Source organism: Fragaria vesca, linkage group LG2 (genome assembly GCF_000184155.1).
Source record: "Fragaria vesca subsp. vesca linkage group LG2, FraVesHawaii_1.0, whole genome shotgun sequence".
In the NCBI taxonomy this organism is placed as follows: Eukaryota; Viridiplantae; Streptophyta; class Magnoliopsida; order Rosales; family Rosaceae; genus Fragaria; species Fragaria vesca.
In genome coordinates this window covers 12,074,609-12,100,046 of record NC_020492.1, presented here as the reverse complement: position 1 = coordinate 12,100,046, position 25,438 = coordinate 12,074,609, and the positions used below count along the sequence as shown (strand labels likewise).

General features: G+C 36.9%; 3 protein-coding genes and 1 non-coding gene across 4 annotated transcripts in view; all 4 read right to left on the bottom strand.

Annotated features, from left to right (window-relative positions):
• Positions 1-81: 81 nt before the first annotated feature.
• LOC101302512 (B3 domain-containing protein Os11g0197600-like) lies at positions 82-2,433 on the bottom strand. Its single transcript, XM_004290344.1, has 5 exons — positions 1,572-2,433; positions 991-1,378; positions 814-915; positions 672-730; positions 82-459 (listed from the first exon to the last, which is right to left on the bottom strand). Exons 1-5 carry the CDS (start codon positions 1,653-1,655, stop codon positions 217-219), a joined length of 876 nt encoding a protein of 291 aa, XP_004290392.1. The 5' UTR covers positions 1,656-2,433; the 3' UTR covers positions 82-216.
• Positions 2,434-4,509: 2,076 nt separating this feature from the next.
• On the bottom strand, positions 4,510-7,089 carry LOC101302221 (B3 domain-containing protein LOC_Os12g40080-like). Its single transcript, XM_004290343.1, has 6 exons — positions 7,004-7,089; positions 6,233-6,328; positions 5,733-6,087; positions 5,361-5,624; positions 5,114-5,256; positions 4,510-4,928 (listed from the first exon to the last, which is right to left on the bottom strand). The coding sequence occupies exons 2-6, from the start codon at positions 6,320-6,322 to the stop codon at positions 4,755-4,757; spliced, it is 1,026 nt and encodes a 341-aa protein (XP_004290391.1). The 5' UTR covers positions 6,323-6,328; positions 7,004-7,089; the 3' UTR covers positions 4,510-4,754.
• Positions 7,090-20,049: 12,960 nt separating this feature from the next.
• Positions 20,050-23,692, bottom strand: LOC101302026. Its single transcript, XR_183946.1, has 6 exons — positions 23,146-23,692; positions 22,995-23,067; positions 22,510-22,595; positions 22,164-22,316; positions 21,013-21,969; positions 20,050-20,542 (listed from the first exon to the last, which is right to left on the bottom strand). It is a non-coding gene; the product is annotated as an uncharacterized LOC101302026 (transcript).
• Positions 23,693-24,787: 1,095 nt separating this feature from the next.
• LOC101315409 (cell division control protein 48 homolog E-like) overlaps positions 24,788-25,438 on the bottom strand; it is a 3,009-nt gene continuing 2,358 nt past the window's right edge. The window contains exon 2 of the mRNA XM_004292414.1: positions 24,788-24,798. Coding sequence (XP_004292462.1) covers positions 24,788-24,798 — 11 coding nt within the window. The remainder of the gene's footprint in view (positions 24,799-25,438) is intronic.

The following is a 25,438-nucleotide window of genomic DNA, read 5'->3' as shown; positions in this document are numbered from 1 at the left end:
CCACAACAAACATGTATTGATAAAAAGTACGTTATAATACAAAGTAGATGAATGAGTGAATGGCAACATCAAACACCAAAAGAAGAGAACAGTGCAGGTACTAAAGTGCAAAGAAATCCAATGCAATAGGCTACATAAGAGCCACAATAGTAGAAAGGCAATAAGCAAGTGCCAATAGTTTAAAAAGCTGAAGATGATCTTACAGCTTCAGATTTATCAATCCTGGATTATGTGAACCACCAATTTGTTTTCTTCCACAACTTCAAAAGCACAAACATTTCCGACCTTGATTTGATTAGCACGTGCAAACTTAGACCACCCTTTCGACATGAAGGCTGTTGCGATCGATCTTACAAGCTTCACTTTGTACCATTTTTTCCCTTCTGCAATTTTCAGGAATACAACTTCATAATTGCCTGGAGAGAGATGCTCCTTATAGAAGGATGTGGGGAATGAGTACTGCATACATGCGTCAAAAGAGAGGGAAATAAGCAGTTAAGCAACACTGATCAATGAACTTAGGGGAAAAATGGCATAATAAGAAGATTATAGGAACAAATTAATTTGGGGGAAAATTTTGTAACAGTCCATCAACTTAAGACGATTATACATTTACCAACTTAATGGCCAATTCATACTAAACGGAAGAAAATAAAGTCAAATGAACTTACCACACAATAAGTCTTTTTAATGGCTAATGTGACATGAGGATAGTTGGACTTGAAAGATTCTGCAGATAAGACATAGCAGATATGAGATTGTTATTTGTTGTCCATCCGGTAGTAATCTAGAGAGCTAATCGCGGTGCACTACCTGCACTGACTTTTCTAAAGTTCGATGGGCAAGGGTGCCGCTTAGAACAACCGATATGGGATTTTCTAGGCCTACCAGGAAGCCTTTGCTTAGCTATGTTATCTGCAACTTCCATACAAGTTAAGAAAAAAAAAAAATGTATCTGTATATAGCAATATCTAACCATGTTCCGCTTACCTGAACTGTCTTTTCTAGAGTTCAGCTGGAGGTGACACTTAGAACAACAAATATCTGATTTCCTCGGTGTACTAGGATGCCTTTTCTTCTCAGCAAAAGAGGATATTTTGGGTGTTCCGATGTTAGGAAAACAGTCTCGTTCACAACCACTGTTATCAAAAATCTGTACATTGAAATTCATGTTTCCTTCATACTCGAATACCACAAAGTCGCCATCTTCCACAGAGTTATCTTTTAGGAACTCCTGCCAACCATCCTTGAAATACACACTTCGTATTGTTTTAGTTACTCCAACATTCCAGGACCACTCTGAACAAGTGTTGGAGTTCAATGTTGCTTCACCAGATAGGTCATTACTTATAAGCTCCAAGAACGGTGGTGGGATCCTCTTCAATAGACAACAAAAAGGTCATGACCAGTAGTAAGATTTTGTGAATATGCAATTGATAAAGGATTTAAACATGCTTAGAACATAAGGAACCCACAGAAAAGATTTTGGACTAAACAGTAACAGAGAGCAGCAGTTGACCCTTAACACAAGCAAGAAGTAAAAGACATGGTAGGGGGTTGAAGGTGATTACCAAATATCGAGTGGAGTAGCCTGGAATAATAACCTTGAAAAATGAAGGCCTTTTTTCCTTGATACCATTCTTGGGTCTCACCATTGTTCTCCCTGGTCAAAGTAGTAGTGAGTATCTGCAGAGCAAACAGTATAGGGCCGGGTATAACCCCAGGCTTAAGCACATACACGCTAATTAGGGATCAGATTAATACGCTGATATTGCTTGATGGCTTCATTTTAATGTCCATATGTAGTGGCACAGCAAACTCAAGAGGAATCATACAAGAATTACAGGAAGAAGTGCTAGATTAGATTATGAGAAAATGTAGGAACAAAATTGACACCCCAAGAGAAAATTATACAAATCTAAATTTCATATAGAAAAAGAGAACAAGAGAGTACTTCTTGAATTTTTAGTCAGAAATTATCAACCTGATCAAAGATGAAATTGGTGTGTACATGCAGTACTAGCACCTAGCTATGAGTGTCATCTTGAACCTTCAACATTTTGCTATTCTGACACTAAATAAACAAGTAAAGAAAGAGGCATAACATAGCCTGCAGCGCTACTGGAGTTCCAGCAAAAGCAGAAAAATTGAGATTAAGGAGAGACCAAGCAGCAAAACAGAATTGGTGTAGATAATATCTGAAATGTTCATATGTGTATAATTGATATGTTCATATCAGCAGAGCCATATGTTGTGCAAGAGACATTGGACAAAAAGGGCAGCCATACATGAAAGAAAGAAGTTGAAAACCAGATCTGGATTGAGGGCTAATCAGAAACCGGGGAAAAACTCGGATGCATGCATTATGGACTAAAGAAGGTAATCAACATACTTCGGAAAGCAAATATGAAGAGAACACTGTTTCAGCTAATGGAGTTGAATTCTAAGCAGAACATATCAACATGATCCGTGCCGAACTTGCATATACATGAAAATTAAGGTACCTAGTTAGGGTGTTATCTAAGTGAGTGGATTTTAACAATTTACTGGTCTAACATCAAATAAGAATAAGTTATAACATAAGCTGCAGCAAGGTTGGGGGAAATTAAGAACAACTCGAACACCAGTAGAGAGCAAACCACTTAAAACCAAAATAACCAAGGAACAACAAATCAGGCAGACTATCTTATGGAGAAATTTTAAACTCACAATAGCTGAGACTGCAGCTTCAAACCCTTGAACTTCTAATTGAGAGAATTAGATATTGTTTGATACATCTGCACTAATATACTTGATTTTCTCAGAATACATCTACACATACCTTTCCATTACTGCACAAAATGTCACAGTCATTGGGTTTTCAATAAAGCAAAGCAAAAAAGAAAAAAGGACAGTCTTGAACAGCATGCTTCATTACTATTATTATGTACGGTTTTTGAATTCAGCAGCAAAGGTAAGTGTACATATATGGGTACAATGATTTATTGTGTCAACCTAATGTATCAGTGTATATGGCCCCAAGGCTCCAAATGACAGCTAGAATAGCCATATGTAACATAGTGATCCCATCTGACTTCAACTTCATTTTTCCTTAAATTGAGTGGAGATATGTAACATAATGATCCCATCTGACTTCAACAATGTGCCTGAAGCCCTGAATTATTGAAAACCTTTCTGAATGTAAGATAACAAAATGGAACTAACCACTACAATCATTTGCCAAGAAGAAATGGTTATAAAATCACTACCCATTGAAGCCTATATGGAGGGTAGTGATTTTATAACCATGTCATTTGGAAATTGTATAGTGAGTGAACATAATGAGCATTGTAGCAAATACATGATCTTCATCAAAATCATGTCATTTCAATGGTCTTCATTATTAGCAACATTTGTAATGAAATCCGAATAGTTAACATATCCTCCAGCTATGTCATGAACCAACTATGAGATCAAAGAACATGAAAACAATCAAGAAGAAACCACTTAGAAAAACCGGGCAGACCAAATACATAACAATATTACAAGCTCTGAGATGACTAGTTTTTGTAGTTTGTCAAGCAAGAGCCTGAGCTTAAGGCCATGAACTTGATATCTCATATATATTTTTCAACACATATTTTTCAACAATGTCAACTTCAATGGGTACATTTCAATGCAGCAAAGAAAATAAAGGAAAGAGAAATTTACTGATAAGGGTCCAATGACAGCTATGTACTACAACATTACTGTTATTGTTTATGGCTCTAGGTTAAACTCTTATTTTATGGAAGTCATGATATGGATTACTTGGAGCGCATACATACATACATACATGTGAATGTGTGTGTATGATTAAACTTATACAGAAGGATCAGAACATGATTTTGCAGAACAGGAATCAGAAGAGCACATCTACTGAAGGAAGGAAAGTAAATGAAAGAAAGCAAGTAAAATTAAAATGCTAAACCAGTTTACTGCTACTGTATCCAATCTAAGTGAAAAATGATGGGGTCAAACAAGAACAGCTTGTGAAACTGTAAAACAGCATCCAAGAAAAAAGACCTAGCTAGCTACCTCAAGTTTAAGTTCATCGATCTTTGAAAAGTACGTTCATCCTATTAAAGGAGGTTGCTACTGGTAGAGGATAATAATACAATACCCCACGTTAGCTTACATGAGTGTGAGAGTTTCCTTTCTGGGGAAGTGATAATTTAGAAAAATGGTAATGTTGTCTCTTTCACTTTGATGATACTCCATAACTCAGTCTCTTCTTTATCTTTGTTGAACATATATTCATAGTTCAATGGGAAACACTATCATGTGGTCCTGTGGAAATTATTTCTGTGACCGTAAACTTTCTCAGAGTCAGAAAACAATTCCATTTCAATGATATAAGAGTGTTCTACCAAAATAAGCAAAAGAACAAAGCGCAGCCTCATAGGTTTACGCTACACATGCCGAGTAAGTTATCTCCTTAAGGTAAGAAAGAGAGAACACATATTCATATGTCAATGCATCTTGTAGAAAAGTAGCGAATTTACTAACTTTTATGTATACAACATAACAATCACAACAGTGTAGCATATATAATCTTGTAGGAATTGGAAGCTTGATGATCACAAACAGTACTAAATACATACATATGACATACTGTAATAAAAAAATACAATACAAAATGGTAAGTTACCATAAGTGCGAGTACCATATGGCTACAAGATCTTAGAGATCGATCACAAGTTAGCTCAAGCTGATCTTACAGTTGGTTGATAGCTTCAGTTGTTCAATATAAGAACAACAATTTTGTTTTCTTTTAAGAACTGGAATTGGCAGAGACTCCCCACCTTGACTTGGTTAGCAACTGCGAAAGCACCCCACCCTTTAGTCAAGAAGGCTTGGTCACGGTAACAGGAAAGCTTCACTTTGTAGTTTGTACCATTTTGTTCCCTCTGAATTTTTCAGGAAAACGAAGTCATAGTTTGGTGGTGAAAGATTTTCCACATAAAATGCTTTGCACACGTACTGCATAAGCAACACAGAATCAACATAGAACCAACCAGAGATGAAAAGTAATTCACATATACATTCAGAAGACTTCAGTTCATTAACAAATGTAGTTGCCTGGCTTGCTTACCACTTGACTTAGCTTGAGGATTTTGCTTGTAAAGTATTGCAATTTTGATTTGAACAGAACACCAGATTCTTGGGAGTCTTCTTTCTCTTCCTTGACCTCTTTGAGTACATCAAATCCAGAATTCAGAATGTGCTTTCCTGCTGCTTCACATTCAAAATAAACAAACAGAATCAGAGAGAACCACAAGACACATGGATATTCCAATAGTGTACATATAGCATGATTAGCATCTGATTAATATAATTACCTGAGTCCTTAAGAGTGACAGGGTATTTTCTTGGTCTACCACGAGGCCTCTTAGTACTCTCAGAAGTTTTTTTTGTTGGTCCAACAGGAGACCTCTTGCTGCTCTGAGAAGTAGTTTTTGTTGGACTACTGGTATGCTTCTTGGTATTCTCCTCGGTAGTTTTTGTTGGTCTACCATAAGGCATTTCAGTACTATTGGAGGTAGATTTTTCTGTATTGTTACTGTAATATACTTCCTCTTCATTAACTTCTTTGAGCATATCAGCTTGACAAACATTGTTTAACATCATGAACATTATCATGAGTTGTATGAGATTTAGTAGTAAAAGTGTATATTGCAACATCCAAGTGATCCAACCACATGCTAACATACCTGTATTGGCGATGCTAGATTTTCTTGGTCTCCCACGAGGCCTTTTAGTACTCCTAGTTGAGTTTGGGTTTTGGTGTGTTTTGATGTTAGGGAAATCCATTCTCTCACACCCATTCTTGTCAAAAACCTTTACGTTGAAACTCAAATTTCCATTGTATACGAACACTAAAATCTCCTTGTCACCCAAGCAGGCATCTCTCAGAAACTCCTGCCATCCATCTTTCAAATACACATCTCCTCTTGATTTTCTCACTTCAACATTCCTTGAAAACTGTGAGGATTGCTTCAATTTCAATGTGGCCCTTTTAGATGGTTTGTTCACAATGTGCTTCCGGATGAATCTCGGTGGGATTCTCTTCAAGACACAACAAAAAGAAAGGAGAAACCAGAATTTCAGACGATGCAATTCATGGAGAAGTGAAGGATATGCTTATAACATTCTAAACAAAACAGCTGCAGAACAGCAACATAATTTATGCAAGTGCATGAAAAATGATTACCAGATGCTCAGTGCTGTAACCAGGTAGAATAATCTGGAAGAAGCAAGGGGGCTTTTTCTCCTCAACAGCATTCCGAGGTATCTTCACCATCTTTCCCTATGTCAAAGTAAATAACAATTTGTTTAGGAAAAAAAAAAACAGATATAAACAAACTAGCAATCTTCCATGAAATAAATGAAGCAACAACAAATTCAAATACCACTGTCCAGCAGATCACTGGAAAACCATATAGTAATATAACTAACTTGCTCACAAACCACCCTAAATGAATATATCAAAGCATCTTTTTTTAAGTCTGTATTGAGTTTATTTCTTTTGTAAACCAATGGCGGCTTAGATGTTATTTTGCTAATTGATGAGCATATCTTTGGACAGAAGTCACAAAACAGGAAATCAAACTAGAAAACTCAGTTACTTAGAAAAGATATTAGTGCCCTCGAGGAAACACAGAACCGGAAGAACATAGTTTCTGAAGAATTAAACATCAAAAAACAAGAAAATCACTTGATCAACATAAAACTACTAATTCCCTGGAAATTAACAAATGTTAGATGCATGACGACGAAAAAAGAAAAATCATTCAAGAGTCAAGAAAAGATAAGCTCAGAAAATTAAAGAACACACGCTACAAGAGCGAATTACACATATCCAACTTGCATATAGCAAAACAGAACCAGAGAACGCTTCTTGAACTCTTATGCAGAAATTATCAACATGATCATCCAAGATGAAATTTGCGGGTACATGAATAATACTAGCACCTTGCAATACCTGAGACTGCAGTTTCAAGCCCTTGAACTAGTTAATGAAAGAATGAGAGATAGTGTTTAATATCTCAGAATACCTTTGCACATTCCTCACAAAATGTCACAATCGTTGGGTTTTCAATAAAGCAAATCAAAAATGAAAAAGGACAGCCCTGAACAGCGTGCCTTGTTACTATTATTATATATGGTTTTGAATTCAGTAGCAAGGCAAGTGTAAATATATGGCTACATATTGATTTATTGTGTGAACCTACTCCATCACACATAGTGTGTAACTGTGTATGGTCCCAAGACTCGAAATGACAGCTAGAAATTCCCATAAGTAACATGGTGATCCCATCAGATTTGAACTTCATTTTGCCTTAACTTGCAATTGAGTGGGAGATTAATAATGTGCCTAAATTATTGAAAACTCTTTCTAAAACCTAAAATCACAAAATGGAACTAATTAAGCACTACAATCATGTACCAAGAAGAAATGGGGCTATGAATCCACTACCAATGCCTAGCCATATAGAGAGTGGTACAGTGAGTGAACACATTCAGCATTTTAGCAAATACATGATCATGATCAAAAACTAGTTGCCGATAGCTAACCCAATCGCCAGAGCCATTTGAGCATGTCATCACAATGATCTTCATATATAATTAGCAACATTGTAAGTGAAATCCAAAAAGCCAACACATCCTCCAGCGAAGTTAGCGAATTTATGACCTAAATTAATTATAGAAGAGGAAATTGAACAAACCCTAATCTCATTTCCAGCCAAATGCATCTACTCGAGGAATTAAAAACATGCACCAATTCTTGCTCACAGCCATTGTCTTAGTGTTGAGGGTTTCGTAAAATACCTTGGCTAAAGTCGTTGGGTAAGTTTACTCTTCCTCGATCTTCCATTTGAAATAGTTCCAGCGGTAGAGAAGAGAGGATGCCAGCAATAGAATTAAATTTATTGCTAAATTTGTCAACATTTAAATTTACAACAACAATTTTTAAACTTTTGCTCCAGCAGTATTGCTAAATTGTATACATTAGATAAGTTTTAGTTAATTGTCTCTCAAAGATTGATAAATTTATCAATTTTCTCTATCAATTTCTAAATTTATCAACTTCTGAAGTATACTGCTGGAGCAAAGATTCATTTAAAAATTGATAAATCTTTAATTTTTTTCAATTTATCAATGCTGCTGGAGATGCTCTAACAGTACTCCATCAGGCCATCCTCTACCATCTCCTTGTTATTGTCCTCGTTGATTCCTTTAGCCATCTATATATCTATCTCCGTGTGTGTTGGTTTTTTTNTTTTTTTTTTTTTTTGAGAAAGTTCTCTGTGTGTTACTTGGGTTAGGGTTTTTTTGGACCAAAAGAACAACCTTAATTCTTCTAGAGCATCTCCAGCAGTATTGTTAATTCAAAAATTTTATAAAATTTGACAATTTTTAGGATGAATAGGAGCTCAAATAGTATAACTAAAGGGTTGCTAAATTCAAAGATTGCTAAACAAAATTGCTAAAGAAAAACCTATATTTTCCCTTCTCTTTTTGGTCACGTGTCAATTTATGATTTGTTAAAATTTATAACATACTTACACATAACAATAACTGTTAGAGCTAAATTCTTATATCAATCGTTAAATTTAACAAAAATTTTACTTAGAGATGCTCATGTAATGCATGAACTCCTTGTAACCTAACCAAAATAATTTTGGTCTTTGTACTTTTACTTTTTTATCCCTATATTTATCTTCTTTTTACACACTTTGCACTTTGAGCTTGAGGGACGAAGCAATGAGTCCAATGATCGTAATTAGCTAGAAATATAATGGACTTTTATTAACTTAATTATTCGACCGCTCCATGCATGCATGACTAGCTAATTGACCATCTTTCTTGGTTTTGAACGAACGTTAATTTCAACAGTAGTTCATGTGGAATGATACTTGGGAAGGTCACAGATAAACGTAAGAAGGTCACCATTATAGCTAGGCAAGGCTCCAGCAGTGAAGTTTGGGAACTGTCGTACGTAGCTAATTTGGATACAGTTCAAGTCGTGTGAAATTAAGTTCCATTTTGGCGTCGGCATCTCAATCAATCTTGAACTCTGGTACATATATGTTTCAGCTGTTCTACAAATCTATACAAATTAATATGAATGGCTTTCAAAGCTGCGCTCATGTTTGTCACTATTCTCTTGTTGTCTTCAAGGGTAGTAAAACTGGCCGGCGTTTAGTTTTCAATACTGTTATCAATTAAACTTTGTATATATATTGAATCGTTCCCGTGGTGAAGTATCTAATTCCCTTTATCATCCTTGTTATTATGCAGGTTTCATCTGATCTACCCATGGACGTTTGGCCGTGCGAGCGGTACCGGGAATATCGTCGAGGACTCTTCTGCCCGAGCCACAACCACTTTCCACCACTGGTAAACTCGATCACTACCATATATGTTTTCATAGCATGATCATAAAATTAAGTTAATTACTTGTTTCACGCTTTCAACAAAATTAACGTACAAAAGGATTAAAGTACATATAGATCCGGATTTAATATTCGAGAGCCTATATTTGTATGTTTCTTGAAATCGTTTCGGAATTTGATCCTGTGTTTGGACCAACAATGAAAGAAGTTGACTATATATAAATCTATAATTAAGTACGTTTTAATTAATTTCCTAGCTATCACTAAATTGAATATCACATACTATCTAAGAAGTATATATGGCGTCCTCTACCACCGAAAGAGAGTGATCTGGTACCACTACCAGCTCCCCCACCGCCTCCCTTACCCCAAGCATATGCACCAGCTCCGACACCCCGAGCATTTGCACCAGCTCCGGCACCTCGGGCAAATGCACCGGCTCCGGCACCTCGAGCAAATGTACCAACTCCACCACCCCGAGGGAACGCACCAGCTCCTGCACCACGAGTGAAACCACCTGCTCCTGCACCCAAAGTTGCACCAACTCCAGCACCCCCTGTACCTCCTCCATCCTCGGTAAAGCCTCATTCATAAACAACTACTGTATCTAATGCATTATGTGCCATATATAATTTGTTCACTTTTACAAATTTTGGATACTTATCATACATGCATGTCAATTCTTAATACATGCAGCCTCCTTCAGATAAGAATAAACCTGACGATGTCATTAAGAAACTGATTACCGGGCTCGGTGCTGGGGCTATCATGGGGAGTGGTCTCGTCGCCGACGAGGAAGTTACCAAAGGCGGATTTGAAGTTGCGGCATTAAAGGCACTTAAAAAAACTTTTGATCAATATTGTGACATGAAAGATATAATACCTTTTGCAACAAGCTCGTATTAAAATTTAAAATTAGTATACAAACACAAATTTTGAAGAATAATCCGATCCTCTGCAAAAACAAAGGAGGTTGGGAGCCCCTCTCCCCTATTTTCTCCACTTGCAGCGGCGGAACTCGGATATGTTATTAAGGGGATTGAGATGTAATAAGTAAGTTTATGTATATGGCCGGCACTTAATTATATATTTTTCCATTTTTGATGTAAAATCCTATTATGATTTGGAAATATGAGAATTATACTAATTTGATCTTAAAGTTCATTACTGAAACAGTCTTATGTACAAAAACAAAATATACCAATTAAATTGTTTTAGGAGGAATTATTGAGAGAATGATAGATATAATAAGGAGAAAAAAGAATCATCATTTTATTCATTAATAATGTCTCTTATATAAGGATTACATAGCACTATAAGGTGTTGTACAAGGAAACATATCTTTGATATCATATCTCTATATAAAATCGTGATTCTTTACTTGACTAGCATTAGATCAAAACACACATATGTATGGAATTTTCCTGCAACACAAATGTATTTCATTCATAATATAATATATATAAAATCTATCAATGAAGATGATTATGAGTGGGCTAAAATGGTGGGTGGGGGGTAAATTAATCAATGGAATACAACACTTCATATGGTTTTTCTAGCCTATTACATAGGGTAATAGCTATCTGCAAAGAACATTCACCGATGGCGCTGTCTCAAATTAACCATTTTAAGGTGTTGGGTTTTAATCACAAAAGACCTCAGTACAATTAGATATGATATATCCACTTATATGTTATATTTTATTTGTCCATTTTCTGATGTGGGATTTTTCATCTCCAACACTCCCCCTCACGTGCAACCTAATTACTTTTTTAGGTCTGCACGTGTAATTCAATCCAATTCCCACATCAGAAATCAGTAATGTGATTCGGTCCAATTTGCGGTATGGTATGAAATCAATCGAAAATTTTCCAATGGCTATTCGATGAACCCAGATTTTGGCCCATTATGCCTAGAAGACGTAATTGAAGAGGGACCCGCTCTGATACTAACTTGAACATGGACAAGCGTGACCCGTGGATCACCATTGTACTACAACTGTCCTAACTAAACCACTTTAAGGTGTTAGATTTTAATCACAAAAAACCTCGGTATAATTGGGTATGATCGATCCATTAATAAGTTATATTTTATTTGTCTATTTTCTGATTTGAGATCTTTCCTTTCCAACAATACCTAGCTAGTGTATCAACGTTCAACGACCTACAGAGCTTCATCTCGAGACCTTTGTCGTCATCGAGTTGATCAAAGAAGAAGGCGTTTCTTCCCCGTTTTTCTTTAAATTAAGGAAGAACATGGGTAGAATAAGGTTTTTTAATTGACAAAAAAATAGGGTGTGTATGTAACAACATATGTACCCCTTTCAAAAAAAACAAATGTACATACAAACTGCAGGTAGTTCGTTAATAATTTGACCAGGCCGGCTTCGTGCATGATGAACGATAGTCGTAACATGCCATGTCCATTCACATGCAGGTTGTGTGTCGCAAACAAAACACACGTGTATTGCTTGAGGATGGACTAAACCATTATGGTGGCTGTCGGAAAAAAAAAAAAAAAAAAAAAAACTTGATTTGAGGAACATGATGGATTGGATTTAGGTAAGGAGTGATTTGCTTGGCAATAATCTGATTAACCAATTTCTCATGGAAGAATCTGTAGCAAAGCTTGCTGATTCCAATCAGAGTTATGAATAAAAGAGTTTACTTTAGGGTCATAATGGATAGTAGCTTCTTGGTCTTCAAGTAAATTGTATACTTGTGAGTTGTGACACTTAAATTAAACTTTACCTCTAAAAACTGTTTTGTCTCTCATGTTTTAAATTTAAACGGTGTATCATGAATCTCCCATTTCTCGACACTTTGGTCGTTCATTTCATCAGTTGACGGTAAAAAAATCTGTTAAGTTACCAAAATGACTGAAAGGCCCCTAGTCTAATTAAATCTAATCTCTCTCTCTTATTTAAAAATAAAAAAAAAGGTTAAAAATAATAAATCTTTTTCGCTCCATTCTTCCTCAATCGAGAGAAAAGTAAAAAGCAAAATAAAACTGATTTTGATTTATAATGGGGGTATTTTTGTCATTTTGATGTCCAATATTTGACGACCAAACGTCAGAATCAAGAAATAGAAGAAAATAACGGTGAAAATGTGAAAGAAAAGCCATAAAAAGCTCTTCATGACTCTCTTTGTATAAAAAGGTGGAATTTTGCGCAATGAGGTAGAAGACGTTCAGGTCGTGGAATTCTTTCCCGGAGAAGGAGCAAGGAATCCAATGACGGTATCTTGGGAAAATAGGGTTGTCTAGTAAATAACTAGAAATAAATGGACCATATCCTTGGTTTTGAACGAACATTTCAGCAGTTCATGTGGAATGAAACTTCAGAGACAAACCTAAGAAGGTCGGTCGTCAATTATAGCTAGGCAAGGCTCCAGCAATGAAGTTTGGGAAATGGTAGCTAATTTGGATACAGTTAATTTAGTGTCAAAGTTTCATTTTGCGTCCGCATATATGCACTACGTACATCCTTTCTTTAATCTTGAGTTGGTTATATATATCTATGCATGTTTCCGCTGTTCTCCATCTGAACCTATAGCTAGAGATTAGTATAGATGGTTTTCAAAGCTGCTTTGTTGTTTGTCACTATTCTCTTGTCGTCTTCAAGGGTACGTAGTAAAACTGGCTTTTAGTTTCGTTTTTGATAGAAAACTGTTATCAATTAAACTTTGTATATAATTGCCTTTATATATAATCCTTGTTTTGTAGGTTTCATCTTCACACTGCTATCACCGGATGATTAGACCACCACCAGTTTGCCGGCACCGGCACCGCATCTATCCGGCACCACTGGTAATTAAACTCACTTGTTTTTTCAACAAAACGTACAAAAGGAAAGTACATAGATCCAGATCACGTTTTCAATAATGAAATCAGTTGAAATCAGTTGAAATCAGTTGATCCTGTTTTTTGATCAACAATAAAATCAGTTGACTATATATAATTAATCTCCTAGCACTAATTGGTTTTTCCTAGAATTTGGTATTCTTATCACCATTTCAAATTTCTACGAAGAGACTCTCTGGGTTTAACATGGGCTATCTATCAGTAAAAGTATGTAAAGTTTAGGATAATCAAGCTATTTATTTAGAGAAAGATTAAAAAAAAAGTTCCTGCGTTATATCCCAGGCAATAATAGACCATTTTCCGGAAGAGCCAGATCCGACACCCCAAGCATATGCGCCAGCTCCGACACCCCGAGCATATGCACCAGATCCGGCACCTCGAGCAAATGCACCGGCCCCGACACCCGCACCGACTCCTGCACCCCAAAAAAATGCACCGGCTCCGGCACCTCGAGCAAATGCACCAACTCCACCACCCCGAGGGAAAGGAGTTGTCTGGAATACACTGGGAGTAATCGAGCCGAAGCGGCTTAGACGGCACGCTGCCGACGTGGGAGACTGTAAACCACATGTCGGAGCCGTCAAGCTTTTCCGTTTGTTGACCGTGAAATGCAAACAAAAGTGAAAAAAAAGGCAGAAGCCGGAGTGAAAAGGGTAGGCGGGTATTTGCATAGGTCGCACCCCCCTAAATTAGGTTGGTATCCCCCCTTATTTTGGTGGGTTTGGAAGGGTTGGATTGCGATTCGTAGTAAGCTGAGCAATGAGGGTTGAACAGTGAAGAAGTAAACCAGATTGAGTGAAATGGTTGATTGAGCGGGGTGACCGAAAGGGAGTGAGGAGATCGAAGCAAGTGAGTGTTCTGGGCATCGAGAAGAAACTCAGTTTGTTCAATGGTTCAACAGTGTATGGTTGCTCTTTCTTATTCACAACTTTGCCTCTGAATCGCCGGCATCAAGGTCCGGATAATTTAAATTACTTCCTTTGTTGTGTTTTGCAATTCCAGGGGAAATGTTAACAGTTGTTGTGAACGGTAGTAATATGGGTCAACGTTGATCGTTTTGCACTAGTTAGACTTGTAGGAATCTATGGCCGTATTGGGGTTTTCCAATCTCCATTTTTTGCGATGTTTCTTCATGGTTATTAGACCTCATATATGTTTGATGTGTTTGTGGGTGTTGTCTGCATGTGGATTTGCGAGGTTGCATTTGAGGTTAGACAAATTGATATTTGTATATGCTCATCTTTTGTGTGGTTTTGGATATATTATTGCATTAAGTAGAGTGTGATTTTGAAAAACTTGAGGTCTGTGTCTGTGCTTCAATCTTTCAACTTATTTTCATTAAACCAGCAACGAGACGATGAATTGATCTCCACACTAATGAGATTGCAACTTATTGGTTCTTATAAACTAGTAATACACTAATGTAATTTGTAACAGACGAAAATTTACACGTCACATATCTGCCGTAATGGTTTACTGAAAACTTTAATCTTTCCGTCCCCTTGGCAGAAAAATCAATCGAAAGAGTATGTTTGCAGCGCACTGAAAATGAGAGCTAACTATAACGACCACTTCATTGAAACTAGAATTACAAGGGTATAAGTAGAACTAACAAGAAACTATAGGGGGAGTGACATTCATGTTTTTATGCTATATGGTATCTATATATATTCACTTGAGTAAGAGAAAAAATTCTGATATCTCTTGTATGCTATTATATATGCTATTACAAGAGGATGAATGTATGTAAAATAAATTTGTATTGAGGAAAGCATATCAGACTAATTGCATACTAAAATCCACTTCACTGAGTGATGTGGTGTGCTTTGATATAAACATTTGATTGATGATATTTGATTCATTGAAGTTCTTCTTTGCTGATTTTGCTTATTCATTGGTAAGAAGTAATAATAGACTATTGTACTAATCTATAAATTGAAATTCTGGTTGCTGTTACAGTGATCGATATATTGCAACTGTGGGCTTATATATTGCATTTGGTTTGCAGGATACATGTGGCCTTATATACTATGGCCTTATATGCTGCATTTGGTTTATATGATCAGTCATGTAAAATGCTATGGAAAGAAGTACTGGAATTAGTTACCCACTGTTTAAGCTTGAATCTTACTATATGAATAAGTTTTGGGTGAACTTATTATGTGAGTTTGTCATGCAAAACATCCAAGGTGATTACTATTCTCATACAGTTCCATAATTTTTGTTATTAATACTGTAATAGTCCTCAACATTATTATACGTTCAATATTTTATTTCAAAGATCATCTTCATCTCTTTATTTCATAATGGTTAGATGCCAAAAGGTATTTATCTGTTTGTGTTCCCTATATTCAGTCATTTTATGTTCTATAAAGACCGATTCCATTAGATAGATGCCAAAGAGGACTGTTTTTTCCTTTTAGTGATCAAACTCAATTTGGTGTTGTGATCTGGACTGTGAATTACACTATTTGATCAAAGTATGTTTTTGTTATACTCGAAGTAAGATGACTGATGCACAGCTAAGAACTACGGTTAGCAAGACGTTTACAGAATTGACTAGAGGTGAGCTTTGCTTCATTCTTGCTTTTGTGGAATGAGGTTGCATTGCTTGCTATGTACGATGTGAAAGTTTTAACAATTTGATTACTGTTCTTTTGTCTTATGTGTCAATATCCGGATCAAGAACAACAAATGAGTTCGTATCTTGACAAGCATATATGTTACATTTCTATATATCACAGTATAGAGACATATTACATGATGATTTAAGACCATTTGTACATTTCAGGTCAAGAGAATAAGAGATACAGTATCTACCAAATGAGCTTCTGTTGTGGGAAGGGGTGATGCCTTGAAAGCAAGGAAAGTGCATATATTGGTTATTCATCGAGTAGTGGGAAGCCTTGTAAGATTGAGGAATCACAAAATAATCAGTCTTTTCTTGGTGATGGCCTTAAAACCAACTAGAAAAAACTGGTGAGAAGTTCAACTTCATAGCTGATTCTTTTCCAATTAAACTCTATCAAACTGATGAGAAGTTCAACATATCAAATTTGTGTTTATTTGATAGCTCCAGCTTTTGTTTTTGTAAGATACTACTGGACTTTCCATTGGTTTTTGGATTCTAAGTCTGTGGTTGAGTTCTTATTTATTATTATTGCTTTTTTTCCTTCTAAATTGAGTATTAAAGTAATGCAGGAGGTTCAGCGCAAGAGGTTTTAATATGTTGTTTAGCTTAGAGGATATTTAGTGTTGCTTGTTAATGCTTCTATGAGCAAAGAATTTTGGAGCAATGCTTTTGTGATTTTTTACTGGAAGTGTGTGTTGAGTTAGCATGGAATCATTATGTCGTACTTGGTAATGATCAAATTTTGGCTTTCATCTGTTGTAGTTGGCATTTTCATTTTCCCAAGCTTATGATCATTGGGCTGGATTATGGGATTAGGACATTATTTTGATGAACACCAATTGATATAGTTTTTATGCAATCTTGACCACAGAAGAAGCACTGCACCATAAACATTTACAGTGTAATGCACTACTGTTCTTTTGGGCGAAAGGATTGGTGTGAATTTTATTTAGTCTTCCTAGGCTTTGTGATTTGGCTAAAGAGACATGAACCTTTATTTACTGTAAGATTCTGTAAATTATGGGTGGTTGATGTAATTTCCATGTAGCACGGGGCAGCTATGTTGTATTTGAATTTCAGCAGAACTTGGTAACTCCTATTGATCTGAAATTTTGTGGCGATATATTTCGAGTCTGTTAATATGAAAAATCTTGTGTTGTTTGATAGGGCAGTTGAGTTAAAGTGATTTTCTGGAGTTCAGAGTTCTGTAATGAGACCTTTTTTTTTTATGCATTGCAGTTGTTTCCGGTTTGCGTTTCCTTAAGGATTTATGACTTGATATTTTGTGTACTTGGAATCCATGTGTACCTACTGAAAAAATATTTTATATGTGCATGGCTCAAAGCCTCAAAGTAGACACCAGTTGTATTCAAAAAAAAAAAAAGTACACACCAGTAAGCGGGTATTCGTGCGCTGAACCTATCATTTTCCTATTAATTAAAGCACCTAACAACCAATGCTCACAAATATTAGCTCACTGCGTCTGTGAATCAAAAAATATGATTTTTCCACTCTGGCATTTTTACACTATAGCAGTCGAAGAGAATGAGGTCGTTCTTGACGATAGTGAGGGAATGCTTGGCACGGTGAAGGAGGACTGGGTGCTTGACAGAGATGGTGTTATGTCGATGTGGTTGTCAACGGCGAAGGAGAGGTGAAGAAGTCCCCCTCCCCCCACATAGGGAAAAGAATGGGGTTTGAGAAAGAACTGGATTTGGGGAAGAATGGGGGTATGATGAACTTTAAGTAGAAGAAGAATTCGTTTATGGAAATTTTTGAAAATTTTCGTTTGAAATTGCTCCAAAATTTTAGCGAAAAGAATGCCCCCAAAATTTGGGCTACTTGACCGACGAAAATTAACAAATTTGTCGTCTATGTGCCCAAATTTTACTACTTTTCCATGTTTAGTAATTAAACAAATATTCATAAAAAATAAATACGAATAGAATGAAATTATTATGAGAAATCATTCGTATTTAATAACAAATCTTTTTTCATAATTGCAATAAAAGTTTACAACATTATACTAAAATTACATTTAATGCAAATTGTATAAAAAGTTGCATAATTTACTTTCATCGGTTATCATAATTATTGACATTATACATAATTTTGATTCTTGTTAATTTATAGAAAATGTTTCAAAATAAAAACAATCTTAACACAAATCGAACACAATTTGGTTTGATTTATTCTTCAATCAATCATGGTAATTTACTAATAATCATAAGTGACGATGATTATGGTTGACCGATTGGATCAAGCCTTGGACGTTGCCGGATCCAGTTGAATTTTATACCATAGCCCTGTTTTATTATAACGATCATATCAGTCGGATGAATTTTCATTTTGTGAATTTTAGTCATCGGAATCACAACGTGCGTACTAATGTGATATAACTTGTTTAGTAGGTTATACAACTTTATAAACCAACTATAGAGAGGAAGCACAATTTTCAAAAATCTCGTGAAATAAGATGTGATCAGAATAGTGAAATACGGCTATGTTTGAAAAATCACGTATTTCAGGAAAATTTTGGGTCCCAATAAAAGCGGTCAACCTTTTTACGCTTAATCTTCCCTACGAGGAGCTCTATCTTCGGGAGGTAAACGTCTCCAAATTTTTACATTTGCGGTTACGTCTCATCTATGTGAGAGTTTAACATGTGGAAGAATCGACCAAACTAGGTCACAGAGAGGTAGGTAAGGGTCTTTCCGTGTGATAAGTGACGATGGATTATGGTTGACCACTTGGATCGAGCCCTGGACGTTGCCGGATCCAGTTGAATTTTATACCAAAGCCCTGTTTTACTATAACGATCATATCTGACGGACGAATTTTCATTTTGTGAATTTTAGTCATCAGAATCACAACGTGCCTACTAATGTGGTATAACTTATTTAGTATGTTATACAACTTTATGAACCAACTATAGAGAGGAAGCAAAATTTTCAAAAATCTCGTGAAATAAGATGTGATCAAAACAGTGAAATACGGCAATGGTTGAAAAATCACGTATTTCGGGTAAAGTTTGGGTCCTGATAAAAGCGGTCAACCTTTTTACGGAGCCCTATCTTCGAGAGGTAAACGTCTCCAAATTTTTACATGCGGTTACGTCTCATCTATGTGAGAGTTTAACATGTAGAAGAATAGATCAAACTAGGTCACAGAGAGGTAGGTAAGAGCGTTTCCGTGTGATAAGTGACGATGAATTATGGTTGACCGCTTGGATCGAGCCTCGGACGTTGCCGGATCCAGTTGAATTTTATACCATAGCCCTGTTTTACTATAACGATCATATCAGACGGACGAATTTTCATTTTGTGAATTTTAGTCATCGGAATTACAACGTGCCCATTAATGTGGTATAACTTGTTTAGTAGGTTATACAATTTTATGAACCAACTATAGAGAGAAAGCAAAATTTTCTAAGATGTGATCAGAATAATGAAATACGGCTATGGTTGAAAAATCACGTATTTCGGATAAAGTTTGGGTCCCGATAAAAACGGTCAACCTTTTTACGCTTAATCTTCCCTATGATGAGCCCTATCTTCGGGAGGTAAACGTCTTCAAATTTTTACATGTGCGGTTACGTCTCATCTACGTGAGAGTTTAATGTGTGGAAGAATCGACCAAACTAGGTCACAAAGAGGTAGGTAAGAGAGTTTTCGTGTGATAAATGATGATGAATTATGGTTGACCGCTTGGATCGAGCCCCGGACGTTGCCGGATCCAATTGAAATTTATACCATAGCCATGTTTTACTATAATGATCATATCAGACGGACGAATTTTCATTTTGTGAATTTTAATCATGGGAATCACAACGTATACAACTTTGTAGGTTATACAACTTTGTGAACCAACTATAGAGAAGAAGCAAAATTTTCAAAAATCTCGTAAAATAAGATGTTATCGGAGTAGTGAAATACAGTTATGGTTGCAAAATTACATATTTTGGGTAGCATAGTGAAATACGATCATGGTATTTAATTCACCTTTTTTCGATAATGTTCGGGTCAAGCAAATCTGCCATCACTGTTAGCTCTTGTTCTTTGAGTAGTCTCTTAACTTACCAGAAGTGTTTATCTTGCTCCAGAAAATCTGCTGTCATTGTTCTTGTTCTTTTTTGGGTAGTCTTAGCTCATTACAAGTATATGTCAGTTATCTAAGCTTTTATTTCATGCACATTTCATTAAGAAATTTCTACCAACTGCTATAAAGCAAGTATCCCTATTAAAAGCAACTTGTTACTTTCATTCCTACCGTTAATATAATGGTCTTTCTTGTGTTGAGAAATTTCAATTTTTTTTTTCCGTCAATTTACAAACGGAAGCAACTCCCACAATTTACATGATTTCTACAAGGAACTCACCCACAATTTCGATTTCACACCAGGTTTTTTTTTTGGGCATGCTTCCTATAATAATGTATTTTTCAAATACAATGGGTCACCGCCTCTATTCTATGATCAGTTGACGCTCTTTCCATTTGAAGCAAGTAACTCATCAACATCAATGTCCATTTCAAATACATTGACAATTATTTACAACCTCAGCTGGTGAGCTTTGCTTAGGTCTATTTGCTTTTGGATAATGTAACCATGAAGATCACATTGAAAAAACTGCACAAAGAAGATATCATCATCATGAATTGAATATTCAAATAATTTATACTGTCATAGGAAAAATTTACAGTTGCTTGGGAAGTAAAATTTTCATAAATCTATATAATAGACTTATAGACATGAAGTTCTAGCTTCTCTAGGATAAGTCAACAAGCTAGACACCTCAAGAACCTGATATATTTCATACAGTTTATCATATCATAGAAAATGCATTACAATCTCCAGCTTTAGCATCTAATAGAAAATGCAGTATAATTTCCAACAAATTTCAGGAAGGAGTCCTTTCAAGATTTACATAAGAAGATACAAAATTTGGGTTGAATTTAAATGTTTTCCCATGAAATTCGCACTTGCAATTTGGGATAATAATGATCCATATCCGCTTAAATTCAGATAAAAACAAATTGAACTTAGTACATGCAACACATATTGAAGTAATTTGGAATCTTCAGTTTAGAAATACATACTGGTGATAGTTTATCATCTCCAAGCACTTGCACCAGATCCTTAACCTGAGACTGAGCAAGGTCTCGTTGCAGGGTCAGCTCTGACACCTCTTTCTTAAGCTGCACGGTGGGATAAAAAAAACCCCAAAGATCCAGGTTATAAACAAAAAAAATGACAACTAGTAAATCTGTACGATTCATGTGACTAGTTTACGATTTAGTAAACGACGATCTATTGTCATGTTTTTGGGTTGTGATAAATATAAGAGACTATCACAGCCCAAGAACATGATAACAGATATTGACTAGTTGAAGCAAGTAACTTTGGCAGCAGATACCAGTAAATGGCTGAACATTGAGCAAGCAAGGAACTGAAAACAGAGTCCAGAATCAAATATACATAATCGTACCAAAACCCAAACCTGAATAAAATGAGAGTCAGAAACAATATGTAAGCAAACTCTGAGCAAAGAAAATAGGCAGAGAACTCATGACACTATGGTCTCAACCACATTCACCCAAAACAATTTTCTGGGGTTTAGTTCTTAGCTTTCCACTAGACCATATATCTTAGGGTTAGGGATAATCAGGTAAACTAATCCTAATGAATCAGATCATCTGCTCACCCATGAGCTTCTACTATAACATTTTTTAGGCTTGGAAGCATGAGACGTGAGATACTGAAGGTATTAAACCTATGCTATAAGCTTAAGTCAATGATTCACTTCATCGTGGTGCATTAACTGATTCATTAAGCAACAAATTTCAAACTTATCCATGTTGCCAAACAACCAAGATTTACACATAAAAGAATGAACATCCCATTGGCTGTAAAAAAATTGAACACATATGACATGAACATATGAACCTACCTCCAGTATCCTATTCGATGCTTTTGCCAAAGACGGTTTGACGTCGCCAGGATGCACCTCACCTTTTGCATAAGCAACACTCAATTCTTCAAATTCTATAAAAGTCCTACATTGTAGGAATAGAATGTGGCACAAAAAGAACAATTGTTACCAATGTTCCAGGAAAACCCGACTATGAAAGATAGGTCAAGACATCAATACTAGATTTTAATAAATGGCATTCTCAGTAGAATGTGAGGAAGATCAGATTAGGTAGGAGAACTACAACCAGCATAGAACTAATTAGAGTCTGTGACTTACTTATCTAGTTATCTTCACCGTTCTTCTTGCTGCGCTCTACTGTGAACTCATGAAACCAAGAGAAAATGAGGTGATGCACGTATTCCAAACAGGGTTTGCCTTCAACCCTTTATGGAGGGCAGAAAGCCTTCTCCTATTTGTATTCACTTCCACCTAAGATCACTCAAAAATAACAAAAATTGAATTATTAAAACTAATCAATTTCAAGTGGCATACAATATAGCTAACTATATTTAAACTTACACATTTTGACCTCCATTTCATTAGCAACTTGTAGAGGTAAATCTACTCTAAATTGCCAGAACATGCAAGTTTTATAAACACTAGTACCAAACTACCAACCCACCTCTTCATCTTGCATAAGTATCAAGAAGGAGGATAGATCAATTTTTGACATTTTCTCCTGTCCTAGCTATAAACCAGGTAGCATATCTGCAAATCATCATATGAACAAAAATCATCATTCTGAAATTCAAGCTTCAATTCTACAATGGCAACCGAAAGTGATCACAGAGCTTCCCTATATATAAACCACAAAAATCATAAACAGATTAAGATCTTGACTTGTGCAAAGCTTGTTAATTTGGGAGACCAAAAATAAAGAAAGTTTACCAACCGAGGGTAAACTAACCCCATCAAGTCTAAATTTAACCAAAAGTCCGAAAAATCTGAACTCCTACCCAGTGCAAGGTCCCTTGTTCCCATCATCTGTCTTTACAGACAGACATAAGATTCCACAATTTCATGTAAACTCAATTATGATTATTCATAATGGCAAAGACCAAAGAGAGCTGCAGAGCTGGAAAAGTAATCAATTGTAAGAATCCGTACCTTATCAGCAATTACTTTCTTTGGCAGCCTTCTGCTTCAGCTTCTCCTTCTCCAGTCTCTCCCTGTCCATTTTCTTCAGAAAAAAACAAACCCTAAAATTAATTCCAAGACAGATCGAAAGAAAAAAGCAAAGGCGAATTGGGGTACGTACGTTCTCAGCAGCGCGTTCCTCCTCGCTGAGAACCTAAAAACCTTACCAGACCCAATCCCAGATACTCCAAGAAAGGAAAATTGAAATTCAAAAAAGTTATCAGGAGCAACAAATGAACACAGACTCAGAAACCGAGGAGGAGATTCGATCTGAGAATTACCCATCCGATTGAATCCGGGCTTCAACACCCAGGAATTGAAGAAAGGTTTCAACCTGATACAAACTCTTTTCTCTCGCCTCACCTCTCATTCGATCTCATATTGTGCCTCTAAACCCTCACTTTCATCTCCTTATTTCTCCTCGTTTCTGCGTCCTTTTACCACGGAATTGACAACCCTGCCCCTCAGTCACTTTTTCGATTTTTTACTCGGCTTGACGGTCGGCTTGGACGGCGCCGTCTGGCTCGATTACTCCCGGTGTATTCCAGACGACTCCCCGAGGGAATGCACCAGCTCCTGCACCACGAGTGAAACCACCTGCTCCTGCACCCAAAGTTGCACCAGCTCCTGCACCAGGAGTAAAACTACCTGCTCCTGCACCCAAAGTTGCACCAACCCCAGCACCTCCTGTGCCTCCTCCATCGCCTCCTCCATCCTCGGTAAGCCTCATTCATAAACAACTACTGTATCTAATGCATTATGTGCCATATATAATTTGTTCACTTCTAGAATTTTTGGATACTTATTATATGTGCATGCATATCAATTCTTATTAATACAGCCGCCTCCAGATAAGAATAAACCTGATCAAGTGATTAAGGGTTTGATAACCGGGCTCGGTGCTGGGGCTATCATGGGGAGTGGTCTCGTCGCCGACGAGGAAGTTACCAAAGACGGATTTGAACTTGCGGCACTAAAGGCACTTAAAAAAACTTTTGATCAATATTGTGATATGAAAGATATGATACCTTTAACTTAATTGCAACATGCTCGTATTGAAATTAATATGTTGAATAAATGATCACATTTTGATGTTATAAAATAGGGAAAATGCCCATTTAGTGCTAATTCAAACCCCTTATTTCTCATTCCAATGATAATCTTTTGCATTAGCCCATTCCAATATAAGGTAACAATTTTTATGCCCAAATGCACAAATCTTTACTAAAGTCTTAACAAACCATATTATTTTAAGACTATTTTGCCCCCACCTCTTCAACATGAAAAGACTTGACCGGAACCTCAGACTCCGGTCAGCGGCCGCCGGACACCGGACTCTAGTCACCGACCGCCGGATTCCGGTCACCGGATTTTCCCCTGTAACCAGTTACTGACCCCCAATAATCAGTTACTAACCAGTTAATGACCCATAATAACCAGTTACTAACCCCTAGTAACCAGTTATTGATTAATTACTGACACCCAGTAACCAGTTACTGACCCCCAATAACTTTTAGTTTTCAGTTACTGACACCCAGTAATCACTTAGTTTTTAGTTACTGACCCCCAATAATCGGTTATTGACCCCTAATAATCTTGGTTACTGACACCCAATAACCAGTTACTGACCCCCAATAACTTGGTTACTGACCCCCAATAATCAACTTATTTCAGCTAATTGTAATAGAAAAGAAGAAATACCAGAACATAATCGAGTTATTGAGCGCCAATAATCAATCAAAACTACAACACGAATAATCAAACTACCTATCAGCTACAAAAATACAACTACACCTACCGTAGAGCCACGCACCCTCACACATCGGATCTACTCCCTTACCATGCACCTTCCCTCACCGTACACCTCCCTCATCAAAACTGCTTCACCTCCCTCACCACGCACCCGACGCCTTCGATCTGGCCATGGAGGCGGAGGCGGAGGCTGCCTATGAACCTGCTCGTTGGCCCAGTCGAGCAGGAGGGACGAGTACAAGCGGGACGTCCTCGACGTAGCCAAAGGGAGCTTCGCTACATCGTCACCGGAGATGACGACGAAGTTTGGCGAGCGGCACAACGTTTTGGATCTGCTGCCGGGGTCGGATGAGGGGGCTCGAAGAAGGAGGAAGTTGACGAGCGGCGTTGATTTCCGGCAGCGGTGAAGGAGGTTGCAGAGGAGAGAGCAGAGGTAGGATTAGAGATTTGATACTCGTTGCTCGTCGTCGCAGCATCGACGCAGGTGTTGTTGAAGCATAAGCTGCGTCGGCGGCGTCATTGCGTCGTCCAGGAGAGAGAGAGAGAGAGAGAGAGAGAGAGAGAGAGAGAGAGAGAGAGAGAGAGAGAGAGAGAGAGTAGTAGTAGTAGTAGTAGTAGTAGTAGTAGTAGTAGTAGTAGTAGTAGTAGTAGTAGTAGTATAT

Coding starts and splice junctions, on each gene's coding strand:
- LOC101302221 (XM_004290343.1), bottom strand. CDS start 6,322: ATGGTGAAGATACCTCGGAATGCTGTTGAGGAGAAAAAGCCCCCTTGC. Junction 5,257..5,360: donor TGTCACTCTTAAGGACTCAG/GTAATTATATTA, acceptor TTGAATGTGAAG/CAGCAGGAAAGCACATTCTG. Junction 4,929..5,113: donor TCCTCAAGCTAAGTCAAGTG/GTAAGCAAGCCA, acceptor TGAAAAATTCAG/AGGGAACAAAATGGTACAAA.
- LOC101302512 (XM_004290344.1), bottom strand. CDS start 1,655: ATGGTGAGACCCAAGAATGGTATCAAGGAAAAAAGGCCTTCATTTTTC. Junction 1,379..1,571: donor GCTACTCCACTCGATATTTG/GTAATCACCTTC, acceptor TGTCTATTGAAG/AGGATCCCACCACCGTTCTT. Junction 916..990: donor CTCTAGAAAAGACAGTTCAG/GTAAGCGGAACA, acceptor TGGAAGTTGCAG/ATAACATAGCTAAGCAAAGG.